We start from the raw sequence: 17,521 nt of genomic DNA on the forward strand, positions 1-17,521 counted from the left end.
TTGACCGCTTCCAGTTTGCCTTGATTCATGGACCTGACATTCCAGGTTCCTATGCAATATTGCTCTTTATAGCATTGGACCTTGCTTCTATCACCAGTCACATCCACAACTGGGTGGTGTTTTTGCTTTGGCTCCGTCCCTTCATTCTTTCTGGAGTTATTTCTCCATTGATCTCTAGTAGCATATTGGGCACCTAACTGACCTGGGGAGTTCATCTTTCAGTGTCCTGTGTCCTATCTTTCACCTTTTCATACTGTTCATGGGGTTCTCAAGGCAAAAATATTGAAGTGGTTTGCCATTCCCTTTTCCAGTGGACCACATTTTGTCAGAACTCTCCACCTTGACCCATCTGTCTTGGGTGGCCCTAGACGGCATGCCTTAGTTTCATTGAGTTAGACAAGGCTTGGTCTATGTGATCAGATTGACTAGTTTTCTGTGATTGTGGTTTCAGTCTGTCTGCCCTTTGATGCCCTCTCTGAGTGCCTACTTTCTTAATGGCCTTTCTCTTAGCTTGGACATGGGGTATCTCTTCATGGCTGCTCCTGCAAAGCACAGCTGCTGCTCCTGACTTTGGACGTGGGTTATCTCCTCTCAGCCAAATAGATTGACACTAGCCACTAAGACAAGAGTGTTAATGAAGATGGATCTGAAATAACGACAAAGTAGGGAGGCCAAGGAGTGGGAGAAATGTGGATTATTTGGGACCAGAGTGATATGGGTTTGTTTCCTGGTGTTATGGGCCAGGGAGAGTTGAGGGGAAGCTCCAGGCAGGACTTAAAACACTTTCCATTTTAATCAGCTTTCTAGGACACTTTGCAATAGAAGGTTTAGCTCTGACTACTGCCATAGCTATATATCTTATGTCTTTCCAGAGGGTAAGATTCATACAAACCACAAAGAAAGATGACAAGTACATCTGTAATTATTCACATACACTAGAGCGGCTGGTGCATCTGTTATTAGACTGCTTTCATGTTAAATTTTTCATTATTATGACATTTCAGTTTGGCGTTTTAAAATTTCATCTTTGTCCCTTTTCATCTGTTACATTTTGGTGCCTCAGATATCCCACATCAGAGCTGTGTTAGGCACAAGGGAGAAGAAAAAAGAGACATAGTCACTGTCCTCAAGGGTCTCACAGACTGGGATAGAGAGGAAAGCTCAGCCCAGAGAGGGAAGGAACTAGCCCAGCTAGCCAAGAGACTTCTATACTCCTTGTTAATAAGACACAAAGTAAAACCCTGCCTCAGGAAGATTAGGGTTCCGTTGATCCTCTAAAGTAGCATGCAAGGCTCGGAAGTTCTGTGATACACTCAGGTGTTACTAGCTCTTTGTGTTTCCAGGGCTGTGTTCAGAGCCTCAGATTAAGAGAGTTCTCTTTACTGTCTCCCGATAGAGAACAGAATTGTCATTTAGAAATCAGCAACTGCAGGCAGGACAGCCATCTGCTGTATAGAAAGAACCAAAGAGATTTCTGTAAATTGAATTAGGAATCCCCAGTCCCCTCATCAGTACTGTGTAGTGATTAAAAAAGAGGGAGCCTGTGAGCTCAGAGAGGAAACTGTCTTATATGGGAGTCTATGCAGGACTGTCTACTGGTGTTTGAACTTTCTGGTAAATAAGTTGCCAATGCCTTGATTTATTGTTATCCTTTTTATCTTGACTACTTTGTCAAAATGCCATTAGAAGTTCTAAGATTTCCTTCAACTGCTTCATATCTGGGGAAACCTTTTGTAAGAAAGATGAGATTTCAAGGCAGGATATAAAGCCTTACATAGGTCATTTGGATCTCCTGACTTGTTTGTGTCCATTTGCATTTCGACAGAATTTGCAGAAATAAAACCTGTGTGCAAAACATACACATATACTGTCATAGTCGTTCAGGTATAAGTGAACGTCTGCTGCGAATGTTGGTCCAAGCATGCCATATTGACTGGAAACGTATCTCTGTATGGAATTTAATTCAAGGTGTGCAGTTATAGGGCTTCCCTGGCGGCTCGGTGGTTAAGAAGTGTCCTGCCAATGCAGGAGACACGGGTTTGAGTCCTGGGTCAGGAAGATCCCCTAGAGAAGGAAATGGCAACCCACTCCAGTATTCTTGCCTGGAAAATCCCATGGAGAGAGGAGGCTGGTGGGCTACAGTCCATGGGGTCACAAAAAGTCAGACACAGCTTTGCGACTGAGCACACACATGCAGCTGTAATTCTTAATTTTTCAGTGGTGAGTCAGGTTACGTTCCCCTTCTCTTTCCTTTTAACTGCAATTTCAAACAAATCAGCTAAGGCGTTGAGCTGAGGAGAGAAAGGAGTATGAAGAGCAAGAAGGAATCAGGTACTTTAGCACTCAGAAATTTTGATGCATTTTTGGTTGAAACACAGTACAAGTGTTATGTTTAGTTTCTCCTGCTCTAAAATAGCACTGTTAATTTTTTCATTTGGTGAATTTTCACACAAGTGCTAATCACACGTTTCTATAAATTATATTAATTTAACTTATTTCCCTAAATGTTGTTCTGCAGTGTGTAGCACGGATGTTCTCAGATTCTTGGCTGTGTAAGCTTGTTGCAGTTGGAAGCTGAACAGAAATATTTGAAAGGCATTATTTGGATTACAGATGCAGGAGCATCTGATCTCACCTTTTGCTGGGGTTCCTAAATCACAACTGTTCTTTGCCTTTGCAGTCAATCTACATGTCCTGTCCCCTCTTTTTGACATTGTCCCCCGGTTGTTTTTTTGGAGAAAGCACTGTCATCTATAGGTTAAAGGGCTGGTAAATTTTGGTAATTGTGTTTAATAGTTTAGTTTGTAGGAGAATGACTTCTTCAAACTTAAAAGACAAAGGAGATTGGTATAGACTATAATGTCCTCTTTCTTGTCCCTAAAAAGGAATACTCATATCAAAAATAACTTTTTTTTTCCTTTGCAGAGTATGATTTCATCCATTGTAAATAGCACATATTATGCCAACGTGTCAGCAACCAAGTGCCAGGAGTTTGGGAGATGGTATAAAAAGTACAAGAAGATTAAAGGTAAATTGGCTTATATTTTTGAAGCTGATTTTCAGATTTTTAGGTCAAGGAATTGTTGACTCTTGGGAATTTCTGCTTATTTAGATATAAATTTTTAATAAAAAATTTATATAATTTTTTTTCTAAAGGTAGGATATTTTACAAGTGAAATATAGTTGATTTACAATATTGTGTTAGTTTCAGGTATACAGCAAAGTGATTCAGTTTTTTTTTTTCCAGATTCTTTTCCATTTTAGGTTATTAGAAAAAAGATATTGAATATAGTTCCTTGGACTATACAGTGACTCCTTGTTATTTATTTTATATATAGTAGTGTCTGTCTGTTAATTCCATGCTCCTAATTTATCTCCCCTTCCCCCTTTGCCAACCACAAATTTATTTTCTAAGTCCCTGAGTCTTTTCTGTTTTGTAAATAAGTTCATTTGTATTATTATTATTTTTTTAGATTCAGCAAAAAATAAATGATATCATATAATATTTGTTTTTCTCTGTCTGACTTCACTCAGTATGGTGATCTCTCGGTCCATCCATGTTGCTGCAAATGGCAATATTTCATTCTTTTTTTGTGACTGAGTAATAATATTCTGTTGTATGTAAATATCATATCTTTATCTGTTCATTCATTGATGGACACTTAGGTTGCTTCCTTGTCTTGGCTGTTGTAAATAGTGCTGCTGTGAGCATTAATATTTTCATTAAGAGATCCAAATTGGCTCCTTTAAAACTAAGATGGCATTAAAACTAAATTCTTAGCATAATGTATGAAGTTTATAGTTTTCACAAGAGATGCATGTGAAGGCTGAAATCTTTAAAAATATTTTGAAGTGGTATGTTTTAGACAGGCATGTCTATTTTAAAAATGCAATAAATCATTTTCATTAATTTATTAATGTAATTTAAAAGCAGTCATTCTAGGTTAAATTAGCACTTATAGTTTAAGTACCAATTAACAAACTGAAAGGAATGTGTGGTATCAGGAAATCTTTGATCAGAAGTGGAGTTTTGATGTGTTTATTTGGAGACAATTCCAAAATAGTGGTTAAAGCAAAGGGACTCTGTAGTCAGGAGAATTTGTATTCGGATCTTTGTCTTCTGTTTGCTAACTGTGTGAGTTTGGATAAATTATTTAACTCTACCAAGAATCAGTTTCCTCATCTGAAAATTAGAAGTAATAAAAGTAAATCGCTAACTAGCTACAAGGACTAAATACCTTAATACCGGCACAAAGTAATCTCTTAATCATTGTTACAGTATTTTAGTTGTTGTTTATTAATAGTAGTACTTCTACTAGCAGTAATATGTTATATATGGAATTATATCTGGTACTGAATATACAGTTCTCTTATCATCAATATAATAAATGGCATTCCATTTAGGCCATCCAGTCCTTTAAATATATCAATCATATTTGGCCTTTGCAAATTTGTCAATGTTGGAAAAATTCCATTCTTCCCACCCCAATTCAAAGGCTATTCAGTTCAAATGCTACCAGCCCCTGCGGAGATTGGGATTTGGGGGAGCAGAACAGATTGGTGTTTGAGGGTCCTTCTAGTCCATGTTTTGCGTGACTATGACATCATCTGCTGCGCTTTATTTGGGTATTCAGAGCCTTGCTAGAGGCTTACTGCCCCTGTGGAGAGGGTTAAATGGCAATTTATGGTGGACAGGTAAAAGTAAAGAAGAATTTGTTTGTTTTTATTACCCTGCAAGTTTTCTCTAGGGAAACAGTATCAAAGTAATGCCTCTTGGCTGTTTTTGGGAGTTTGTTTACAAGGTTACCTTTTGAAGAACTTTATTTTCATTGGTGGCACATTTCTGATTTCAAAGGAATGAGAGCATTTTGTGCTAAATATATAATTTGTAAGGAAAGTCAAGAGGTTGAACTACCCAGTAGAAATTAAGTTCACTGGAAATTCAACCAAGATCCATTCCTTTTCAACATATTCTAAAATTCTTTAGACTTTCTAGTTTCTGGTTTGGGGACTTGCTTTAGAATGTTACTAATATTAACTCTTGTACAGGATAAGATGAATAACTCCTCATTCTAAGACATGATTGTGTAGTTCGGAAGTGTTTCTTTTCTGTAAGTGTTGTCTCCAAGTTTTTCCTTTAAAATCAGGTTGTTAAAGTGTTTGAACAATATCCTCTTTGGCTAAAAAAATCAAAAGAATTATACTGCTTCAAGGTCATTTGTTAGATCTCATTTACTTGCTATTATAAGAGAAAGGAAGAGAGTGTACGCACTCTTTTAATAGTCTGGAGTATAATTCTAAATTCAGAAAGACTGGAAATTTCACTGTAGTGTTCTCAGAATTGCCACCGCAGAATGTGTGTGTGTGAGTCTGTGGTATGTGTATGTCTGTTCACATACACAGTAACACGTCTTCTACTTTTCTCTTTTCTTTCTTAGAGATTCAGTTCTTCAAGCTCTATTTTTTCCCCTCAAGATAGTAAATGCACAGTTAATTCTTTAAGTGCCATAAAAGCAGACTGAGACCTCGGTTTCAGGAGGTCAAGGATCCACACCTGGAGAGGCGGCCAGACACTATGTACACATGCTATTCAAAGAGATAGCGCTAGTCATTGCTGTTGAGAAGTGTGTGTGTGTGCATGTGTGTGTGTCAGTAGGAGGAGAAAAGGGAAGGTTAAGGTATGTGTGAAGTAAACACAAGCTGCCGTAAAACAGTTCAAGTGGTGTTGATTCATCAACCAAGGGAGTGGGAGGAAAAACAAAGAATTCATGACAGGTAGAATGGTGTGCAGAAAATAAACACTCCAGAGAAGTGCATTTTATTAACCTTCAACCTTCAGAGAAAAGGAAGTGTTGGACCTATACAGGAACATTTCCATTGATAGAAGCTTTATGCTATGAATAGATGTCACTGTGGGGGTTCCTATCTAGTAGAATCCATTACTCATGAGAAAGCAGTGATTTTGTTTGTGAAATTTCTGTTTGTGTCCATCCATTTTCAAAATGAAAAAACAAAACAAGACAAAAACAACAAACCTGGAACTTCAAGCCTGGAAATAAAGTAGCAAAACCAGAATTCTGCTTGCGACTCTTCCTTTGCTTAGTCGCTCAGTTGTGTCTAACTCTTTGTGACCCCATAGACTGTAGCCCGCCATGCTCCTCTGTCCATGGGGATTCTCCAGGCAAGAATGCTGGAGTGGCTTGCCATGCCCTCCTCTTCCTCAGAACTCAGAAATCAGTCTTTTATTGTCTCCCCACCCCTTCCTTGTGTCCATCCCATAGTTACCAGCTTCCATGTTTCATTACTGATACTCAGGGTAGAAGAAAATCTGACGCTAACTTACTGATGGCCCAAACTAAATGCACTCTGCATTGTTAAACATGTTTCCTATTATCTTCTAATGTCTGTTTTAATAAAACAGTGGGAACTAAATGGTTGCTTCTTAATCAAAACCATGATTTCCTAAACATAAGCTATGTGATTCTGTTACAAATTGCCACATATAGATCTTGTAGGTCAAAATTTTTTTCTCTTCTCATAGAAGTAAATAAACAGTAAAATAATTATATACTTTGAAAGATCAAAGTAAATATGACTAAAACCTGGCAAAAATAAAAGTCTACTGAAAGGATTTGAAAAAAAAGATCAGATTGCAAATTCTATAGTTAATGCTTAAATAAATATGAGAAAAATGAATAATCAATAATTTGATATCATTAAAAACAGATGTGAAGACTATATACAAATAGAATTGTCTAAATTTTGAAGTAAACATTTTAATGTGCATTTTTTGAATTTGTTGTTATTATAGCTAAACGTTTACACTTACTCTTTAAAATGTCCTAAGTTGGTTTGGCTTAGCATGTTAACTTTATTTTGCTCAGTGATCATAGCAAAGCACATTCTGTTTACCTTTTTCCTTTAATTTCAAAGACAATCATAGTTGACACAGACGTATTTGAGTTAACATTAGTGTTAATTTAGGATAGATGGGGAGACAGTTTGTATACTATGGTTTTAAAGATCAGAACTATGAACCTACTCCCCAGGAGTTTTTGATACTGAAGAAAATGGAAGTGGGTGAATGGCATAGTTGGTTGGTTTAGATGGCATTTTTTTTTATTGCTGTTCATCTCATACTATAATTGCTTCTGGCCTAGTTTCTACAATGTAGAGCTCATAAAAACTCCCAGGTTTAAGGGGGAAAAAAGTATACTTTGTGGAAAAACAAAGCAAAACAAAAAGAGTAATATTAACAGTTGTTTATGTAGGAATCTTAGTATTGGATACAAGATTAATCCATAGGGACTTAGAAACAGTCATGCTATTAATTATTTTCAAGAATTCTAGGGGTTGTATGAGATTTATCTATGAATTTTTCTTTCTTAAGTGCTACACATTTTATTAAAACACTTAATTTTTTAACCTAAGTCATCTTATGTATTAAATCTATTTAGATATAAACTTGTCCCATCATTTTTATGAAGCTAAATGGCAGTTATGTGGAATACTTTTAGAAATTATGTTATTCTGGCAATCTGCTTTCACAGGGGAGCTTATAAGAATAAGAAAGTACGTTAACAAAGAAGGGATGATATATTTTAAATGTTCCCTAATTAAAAACTAATAAGTTAAAAAAAATAACTTTATATTTAAAATGTTTTCCATCTGGCACCAAAAGCAAAGTGAAGTATCATTTTTGGTCAGGTCAATCTCAAGTATTTAATATGTCACAAGAATTAAGGGGTCATTGAAAGTTTACACAAATCTAGTGGATCTCACAAAATTGTTTGTGTCATAAAATAATACCACTAGAGTGAGCAGACCTAACCAAACCCCATACTTTGGCCAGAAAGCAAAATTATCCCCATCACTTTCCTTTTCTCAATCATTGCTCAAGAACCCCTAATTGCTAGTTGTCTTAATTTTATTTGTTTATTTGAACTTGTTTTGCAAAATATTAAAAAGCTGGGAGAAATGAGGATTTTTAAAAACCAGTGTTACTTCCTCAAGCCTGGTTTATTCTAGTAATCAGTATTTTATCTGACCCTGTCTGATCTAGTCTTGCAAGATCAAACGTCCAGGCCAGCAAGCAGACAGTAAACAAAGCCCGTGAAGGGTTTCAGTAAACACAAAGATTAGATGTTGAATGAAAATTAAACTCCTTGAACTAGTCCTCTGTACTAAAGTGGTTAAGTGGGTTGTGATTAAAAGAAATAAGTAATTATGATCATTATAGCTGAAATGATATAATGTTACCACATTTAAAGCACCTCTTGTACCCAAAAATGATTGTGTCATTTACAAAGTGGCGCCTCAAAGTTGAATAGAGAAATGAGTGTCCTCTGACCTGGTTCCATAAGGCAGTCCTTGCTTAGCCTTGGTGGTCAGGACAATGCCTTTAATCAACTGCCGATACTTCTCCCTCTGCTGTTGTTTAGCTCTGATGAGGTCAAAGTAACTTAACTTTCGTCTACCTAATTCTTCTGAGTCATGAAAGAAATTTGCTTTCAGTTTTGAATCTAAATTAAGGTGTTTGGCAAGGAAGTTTGTCTGCCCTCTGCCTGTAGTGTACCTCGCGTAAAATAATGACAACATCAAATCCTTGAATTTTATATGAATATTACATTTGCTGAAATAGAAACATCACTTCTGCAAATAAGCACTTTCCATCTTACTGTTTTCCAACATTTGAAAGAGCCTTGTGCATTTACACTGGTAATCACTGATGTTCATTCATTGATCACCTTATCCTTGCTGACCTTCAGACTATTGGAGCTTATTGGTAGTATCACTAAGTGGAAGAATGGTGCGTGGGAAACGCCATGGAACCTAACCTCAGATGTGGACTCATTTCTTCATTGGATTTTAAGAAGCTTATTCTAGCTGTACTGGTAACTGTTTCTTTAGCCTGGATGTATTTATTCATAAATGTTTAAAGAACGAAAACAATCATTTCTCAACAATGTGGTTTGTAGATGAAACAAACTTGCTATCTTCTCATACTTATACTACTTATAAACCATTTGGATAGTAGCCACCACTGGTGGCTCAGATGGTAAAGAATCTTCCTTCAATGTGGGAGGCCTGGGTTTGATCTCTGGTTTGGGAAGATCTCCTGGAGGAGTGCATGGCAACCCACTCCAGTATTCTTGCCTGGAGAATTCTGTGGACAGAGGAGTCCATGGGGTTGCAAAGAGTTGGACACGACTGAGTGACTAAGCACAAGTACAGCATAAGCCATTTAAAAACGTGTTAAAAAGAATGGAAAGGGAAAAAAGACCTACTTTTCTAATCTCTTCATTTTTTTCATCCATCTATCCATTACAGTTCGAAAGAATTCTAAGACATGGTTTCTGGTTTTTAAAAGCCTGTATTCTCTATGAAATAATTAATAATATAACATCTTTTATTATCATTCAGAAAGACATCAACTACCAGGCAGGATTTTAAGTAGGGATCATTATATAGTCCTCCTTTGCAAGAAAGTTAGTCACAATTAGATGATTAATTTTGATTAAACATTTAGTGAATGTCTCTACTATATCCCATATTCAGTGCTAAAAGCAGAGAGACATTCAGAAACACATAAGATATGGTTCCTGCCTCTAGTTGTGTTGCCTCATCCTAGCAGGGAGGAGACCCTGTAAGTGTATCTGGCAAATATATAGCAGTAATATAAACTAGTGAAGTGGTAACACAGAAGGTCTCTAAATTATACCTGCTGGGTGTCAGGTTTGGTTGGGAGTGAGGGGTAATTTAAAAAGAAGTAGCACATGAGTTAAACCTTAGGACAAATAGAGCTTTTCTCTGAGAGGACAAGGAGAAGGAAGAACCTCTCAGGAAGCTGCAAGTTCTTCAGTATAGGTGCAGAGGTGCAGAAGAGCATAATGTATTTAGGAAATTTCGGTGGTTGTCCGGTGTGTCTATCATGATACTGTGACTATAACATGCCCAGAATGGCTAAGATTTTTGATTGGTGAAAAGGAAAAGATCGAGCATGGCTGGATGTGGGACTGACGGTGGCACCAGACATTGATGAAAGAGCAAAAATGTTTGGGACTTGGCTGTGAGAAGCTTTTGTGTTACAGTAAAATGCAAAATAAAGTTGGAAAGCTAGTGAACACATCTTAGGGCACTCTGAAAGCCCAGTTGAGACATTTTGAGAATCATTGAAAGTTTTTCAGCAATGAAGTGAAATAACAATAATGACAGTTAAAATCTTCTAGAAGCCATCTGAAACCATTGTGTGGATGTGAGTGTGTACGGCAGGAGGGGAGGCAAATGAGAGGAAGAGGGGTGGTGTGCACACTCTGGAGAATACAGGCAAGCGAGGGAGGTGGGGCTTTGGCTTTGGTGGCAGGAATGGGAAAGAGAGAGGTGACTGATGCAATATGTGAGTGGAAAGAGAAAGGAAAATCAAAGTAGAGTCCAAGGTTTTGAGCTTAAGCGACTTTTGGATGGTTTTGACAGAAACGTATTGATATAAACTGAGAGGAAGTTGCTGGTGCTTCAGAGAGTTGGTGAACTAGTGAGAAACATCCACTGGGCTGTTCAAGGTGCGGAGCCAGCTTACCAAAAGACAGGACTACAGGATAGATTCTGTAGCCAATTTTTTTGGATATAATAGTTGCAGTGATACTGAAGGAGGATTCTCTGAAGGAGAAAGTTAGAACAAGCAGGGATTGGAAGCTTTGAGGCATAAAAGGGCCAGGGGTTAGAAGACATGATTAGAGAGAAAGTGAGGTTTCATGGAAGTCAAGGGAAGATGGGTTACCAGTGGAGAAACGTTATCAAGGGGGACAGGGGCAAGAGAAGGAGAAGAGGAGACTGGAAGCCCTTGTTGTTGTTCAGTCACTTAGTCATGTCCAACTCTTGTGACCCCCATGGACTGTAGCCTTCCAGGCTCCTCTGTCCATGGGATTCTTCAGGCAAGAGTACTAGAGTGGGTTGCCATTTTCTTCTCCAGGAGATCTTTTCAACACAGGGATCGAACTTATGTCTCTTGCATCTGCTGCATTGGCAGGTAGATTCTTTACCATTGAGCTACCTAGGAAGCCCCTGGAAGCTCTTAGCTTTGGCAAAAGAGGGACCATAATGACATTGGAGGGAGCTATTTCCTTGTCATGTGAAAACAAAGAGAAGTTATATACATCAGAGATGGAAGGTTATAAGGAAGTGAAGTAAGAGCAGCTAACTGCAGCATCAGGCCTGAGGGCAACACGTACTTCCACCCCTACCCTGATACTCAGGACAAAGAGGATGGAGCCAGAGGAGGCCATTATGTTCTGATTATCTAGCAGTGAGGGAGAGAATGGTTGGGACACGGCTAGGTGAGGAACTCTGAAATAGGCTCTGGACCAAATATGTTTGGGAAACAGAGAGAAACAAGGAGTTGAATTGGGATGATGTGGTTAAAGGTTGTGGTTCTGGTCTCTAGTTCTTAGCTTTTCCTTTCACAGACTTTAGATTTTTCATAGTTTCAGATTTCCATTTGTCTTGCCAGGAAACAAAAGCGAAAACAAAGATAGATCTGATGGTGCCTGATGAAGGTACCGCAGAGTTGTGAAATGAGAGCTATTGTATGCCGACTAGCAAATATCCAGATTTAAAGTCTGTTATGAGTGTGGTGACATCCTCTTATTTTAGGGGAACCAGTAGGTTGAAGTCAGAATTCTCTTGGTCTCTTGATTGAGTAAATTAAAATTGTTATTTGTGTTTCCTCAGATGATTTACAGAGTTAAAACAGAAAAGTGCTTAGGTTTGCAAGGTGCTCGAAACTCTTAAATACAGAATGCTAGGACCACCAACTGTCTATGGCAGACAGTTGTTGAACTCACTGTTTGTATGACTGGTTCTTAGCCTGTGCAAGAATTTGAAACTATCTGACCTTGAACTTCTGAACTCCCATAGGAATGGACATAAATCTAGAATCATCTGGAATACAAGTCAGGCTATGAGTTCTAACATTTGTCCTTTCAAGCTGTCACCTTCTAAGTTCCATGTTAGTAGTAAGTTCGATTCTTGAATAGTCTCCCTATTAGACCAAAAATTCTGTGAAAGAACGTCTGTAGGACTCATCCATTTTGTTACCTTCTCCAAGCCCTGTAAACATAGGACTTTGAGTATTGTAGATACTTAGTAAATATTAATAGAATTTAATTTAATATAGATGAATTTATCTGAACATACACACTTAGGACAGTTTTATTTTTGCACATGTTATATTGTGACTAATCTTACTTGCTCTTGGATGTCTCAATTGAGAGAAAAAAGAAAATTTTTGCTTGTTTAATTCATATTACAAATATCCTTAGCAAATTAGTTATCAGTTAAGCTCATTCTCTTTTTCTGTTAATTACTTTTTGAGCTAAAGATTTAACAACTGTTAATTAATTCCACTGAAAGAGACAGTAACACCTTTATTAAATAAAAATTAGAGACCATTTATGTAGCCTAGGAAAAACATCCCTTGGAGGTATTTCCAGCTAGTTTATTGAATAGTTTACTAAAAATAACAGCCCCAAACATTTAAGTCCTATGAAATCAAAGAGAATGGCCAGTGGAAAAGAATGAGTTATGGGTTGATAGGTTCTTTGATTAACATTTCCTTAATAGGTTAAAGTAAAGAAAAATACTCCTGAACAATACTGTTGAGTTTCTAAAATGTGATTTTTTTTAATCATGTGTCAATTTACCCCTGAAATTATGGTTTCAGATTAAAACAAAGAGTGAAAATCAAGATATCATTAGATATAGGTAACATTAACCTATTCAGAAAGCTGTAGGAATATTTGAAATGACCAGTGTTATCAAACTATGATAAAGCATCATTTGACACCAAGAGGGACAATAGTGTTCTGATGCAGTAAAGGTGGGCAATGCTCACTTTTTCCATGGAGCATAATGGGTTCTATAGGGCCTTTTATTGTCAAAATACAAAGGTGTTCAGGTTCAAGTTGCTTTATGGTAGATATATATTTTTTGTGGATCTTAGTATGATGGAAAAAGGAAGTTGATAATAAGGGGAAAATATACCTAAGAAAACCAATCATTTGGGGTATTATCACAATGCCGGCTGGTACACTTTGCTTATGGGCTGGAAGCATTTTCCTTCCAAGCCTTGTTTTATTAGGAGTTAACAAGTTGGCTCTGAATATCTTGCTCTAGGCAGAGACTTTGCAAGCGAATTCTCAATCCAGAGACAGATTCTCTTTAACAAATTTAGAGGAAAAAAAAAATCTTTAGGTTTCATAGTCCTAAAAGACTTAGCTTTTTTTTTTTTTGCCCTTCAGCCCTTTCAGACTCCTAATATTTTCTTTAATTATATTTAGTGAACTCTTCTGGTTATAGTTTTGTTTTTAATTTCCAGTGGTGTGGGATTTATATCTGGTATATAAGGAATATTGGCTTTAGCTCTTGAAATTGTGTCTATGTTTGTGTTAACAAAAAAGCAGTTTTTATATAACAAATTGACTTTGGACCTACAGTTATTGACTAAGACAGAATAAATCAGAAGTATTTTCAGTGATTGGGCATGTTCTGTATTGGCAGACATGATGCTGTTCTGGTTTGTCAGGAAAATTAGTGTTATGTTTACATTAAAAAAAAATTAACTCAGTGAAAGACTTTGAGTAGACAGTAGGGCTTTTTAATGTTAATGTGTAGCCCAGTTCAGAGAGAGGAGTCTAAATAAATATCAGGTTGAATCAGATGTAATTGCCATTTACATAGGTTAAAATTGTATGTCACCAATTTCATATAGTAGTTCATTGATGTGAATTTATTGTGATTTCCTGAGATTCTCAAGTTATTACCATGTTATATGAGTGTGCATGCCCCATTTTATTTTTTGTTTCAAATGAATACTTCATAGTTACAGAGCTTAAAAAGAGTACTTGCAAAAGCTCTCAGTTGTGTGATTCATGTGTCATCAGACAGGAGGGAATCCATGCTGATGGTACTCATTTGGGGATAAAGCTTTTTGGCAGCAACAAAAGTAAAAGAATGGGAGGATTCATGAAAATAAATATAGTGAGTGCAAATTTATATTACAGATGACTAGAATGAGTTGCTAATAACAACAAAATAGGGATTAAAGGAGCTATGTTTTATCATCAAATAGAAATGCATCTTATATCACAGGCAGTTGCTACAGGTCCATCTCTGTATACCAAGCTGTTAAACTGTCTGAAGCAAATCTATAGATAGAGCTCTTTCAAACTAGTATTATTCAGTACTATATCTGTAGGGGCTGTCATCATAATTGGTATGTGTTGTTGTTTGTTGCTAAGTCATGTCTGACTCTTTGTGACATGCTAGACCTCCCTGTCCCTCACCAGCTCCTGGAGTTCCCCTAAGTTAATGTCCATTGAATTGGTGATGCTATCCAACCATCTTATCCTCTGCTACCCTCTTCTCCTTTTGTCTTCAGTCTTTTCCAGCATCAGGGTCTTTTCCAGTGAGTTGGCTGTTCATATCAGGTGGCCAAAGTATTGAAGCTTCAGCTTCAGCATCAGTCCCTTCAATGAATATTCAGGGTTGATTTCCTTTAGGATTGATTGGTTTGATCTCCTTGCAGTCCAAGGGACTCTCAAGGACCTGATACATAGTAGCTGACTAATAAATAAGTACAAAGTAGTTGATAGATTCTATCCTATGAATTAAAACAATTAGAAAGCAAATGTGAATAATCCTATTTTAGTGATTAGCTCATGCAGTTGGGAAAAATCAGTCATTTCCTCACCGTTCAGAACTGACTGTTTTGCAGTCTGTCGCATCAGGAAGGTTTACAGGGTACAGAGTGTAGCCTGCAGGGAGAGCCGCTACCATTCAGCTAACTCAGCTACTCATCCTGTCACCTCTGCATGTATGGACCACATGCGCACCTGTACGCACATGTACAAACAGAAAGCAGGACTCATCTGTTGGAAAGTTGATAAGTCCTGACTTAAACCCTAAAATGAATAGCAGCCATATGCCCCAGGTTGGGCAGTTTAGCATAAGCAGTGGGACAGAGGCTTTAAGGTCCTAAAGACATAGGTTTGAGTTCTGTTACTTGCTTTATTTAATAAATTTATGACATTGTTGTTTTTCTTTTTTTTTCCCCTGAGCTTCAACTTCTTCAATAAAGTGGCATAATAATATCTATATGATATAATTTTTATGTGAGAATTAAATGACAGTGATGTGTTAAGGGTTCGCTCAGTACCTCAACTACTATATAAATGGTAGAAGGCTTGAAGTTATCTGCAATACACTAAGAATAAAAATATTTTTCTCTAAAGGAAATACAACAAAAGTACTTGTGAAGCATTTAGTTCCTGAGAACTTCACTTTGAGTTATGCAGAAAAAGAGAAAAAACTAACAAACGTTAGTTTTCACTGGCCCTGTGATTTGTTTATTATGCTTATAAGACCAAAGCCAGTAGCTCTAATCATTTTAATTTTTCCTAAATATTTGTCTACATTTGGACTACTATTTGACCTTGAACAAGTTATCTAACTTCTCTGGTATTAGACAGGATCGTTATCCTTAAAATTAGGATACAAGGTTTGGGGCTTAGGGTTGAGGGAGCAAGAATCTTGGGGTGGAGGTTTGGAAATCCACAGCAGTGGTATGCTCAAGAATATCTTTTCCCTATGCTCAAGATGTGAGGACCCATTCCAAACTATTGATTTGATTGGCAACTTTTCTACCAAGAGTGCCACGTGGTCAGCCTTTGTCTTACCTTGTAGAATTGCTTCCAGAGTACTTTCTGAGGCTGAAGGAGTCACAGAGAAATGAATTATTCTTCACTCCCCCCACCCAAATTTTTATTTCAATTTTATCTTCTATCCAGGGTTTCCAGGATTTGTTCTGGTGAGTACTTAGAGTGTTAGCTTATTATGGAATCCATTAGCACTCATTCTTGCTAATCTGTTTACATTTGCATAAGCATCTTAATGGTTTAAGGAAAAATCCATAGGCCAGAAATTCCAGAATTTTCTCAGTGCAAAGACTTTTACCCAATTCATTGCTTTCTACTCATTATAAGTATGGACAAAACCCTAGGGCTTCTTTCTCAAAGGCAATTTTGTTAAGGTTTGCATTGAAACACTTGGTTCATGTTTCTGGAAAAAATTATCAGTGTTTTAAGCATTGTTGACAAACTTGCGAGAGCAATACTACATCTGCTGTTATTACCAGTGTATAAACTACTAAACTACTATTGTTGCATTGGGGAGTTTCCCAAAGAGAGATATCTTGAGTTAAGTCTTAATTTTTGCCAGGGAGTCAAAAAACAGAAGCAAATATTGCAAGGGAATTGCTTTGAAAATCCTAGCAACAATACTCTTTAATATGCTATTAGATGAGTAACCTGGAAGGTTGCTTTAAAACCAGTTTACAGGTAATCTTTCTCATTTTGCAGATCATCCCCAAATCCCCCAGCTAGTTAGAACTTAGGCTTTAAAAATCCCAGTTTGCTCTTCTTTGCATCTATCCTATGCCACCTTGCTTTGATTAGCAGATAACTCTATGTATATGGCTTCACCTTTTGCTCATAAATCCTCTTCAGAAAGTATACTTTGGGGCATAAAGTCACTTGAGTATATCTGGAGTATTAAAATTTTTCTGGGTTTACTTTTTATAGCATCTCTAGCAGATAGAAGTAATAAAACAATGAAATCTAACAGAGAAGCAATAGGCTGAAGAACAAAAGCTATTGTGTGTGTTTGTGTGTTTCTTTTGCATGCATGCTCTTGCTCGGTCGTGTTGTGTCAGATTCTTTGCCGCCCTTAGGATTGTAGCCTGCCAGGGTTCTCCATCCATGGGATTTTCCAGGCAAGAATACTGGGTGGGTGGCCATTTCCTCCTCCAGGGGATCTTCCCGACCCAGGGATCGAACCCACCTCTCCTGCATCTCCTGCAGTGCAGGCGAATTCTTTACTGCTGAGTCATCCAGGAAGCCCCTAGGTTTCTTTTAGTTCTCTCTGTGTGTCAAACAACAAAGATTTACTGTATAGTACAGGGAACTATATTCAACATTGTGTAATTAACTATAATGGAAAATAATTGGAAAAATAATATAGATATATACGCATGTATGTATAAGTGATTCACTTTGTTGTATGCTTCAAACCAACACAATATTGTAAATCAACTGTTCTTCAGTTGGGACTTTCGTGGTGGCTCAGATGGTAAAGAGTGTGCCTGCAATGCTGCAGAGCCCAGTTTGATCACTGGGTTGGGAAGATCCCCTGAAGAAGGAAATGGCATCCCACTCCAGTGTTCTTGTCTGGAAAATCCCATAGACGGAGAAGCCTGGTGGGCTACAGTCCATGGGGTCACAAAGACTCAGACATGACTAAGTGACTATCACTTTCATTCTTTAATTAAAAAAAAATACTGTAGGACCCTTTTCTTCTTTTTTGTGGTTAATGTGAATATAACTTGTATATATTTAAAGCATGTTTTATTCCTCAAGTTTTCTTTCCATTTTTTATTTACAGTAATTTTTTAAACTTAAGGCTGTATTTA

The 17,521-nt window shown here is 37.2% G+C and overlaps 1 protein-coding gene across 1 annotated transcript in view; it reads left to right on the top strand.

Moving 5' to 3' along the window:
• Nucleotides 1-17,521, top strand: part of SATB2 (SATB homeobox 2) — a 200,273-nt gene that overhangs the window by 95,139 nt on the left and 87,613 nt on the right. The window contains exon 6 of the mRNA XM_040228858.1: nt 2,926-3,028. Within this exon, the coding sequence (XP_040084792.1) occupies nt 2,926-3,028 (103 nt within the window). The remainder of the gene's footprint in view (nt 1-2,925; nt 3,029-17,521) is intronic.

This window comes from Oryx dammah, unplaced genomic scaffold (genome assembly GCF_014754425.2).
Source record: "Oryx dammah isolate SB20612 unplaced genomic scaffold, SCBI_Odam_1.1 HiC_scaffold_27, whole genome shotgun sequence".
Lineage (NCBI taxonomy): Eukaryota > Metazoa > Chordata > Mammalia > Artiodactyla > Bovidae > Oryx > Oryx dammah.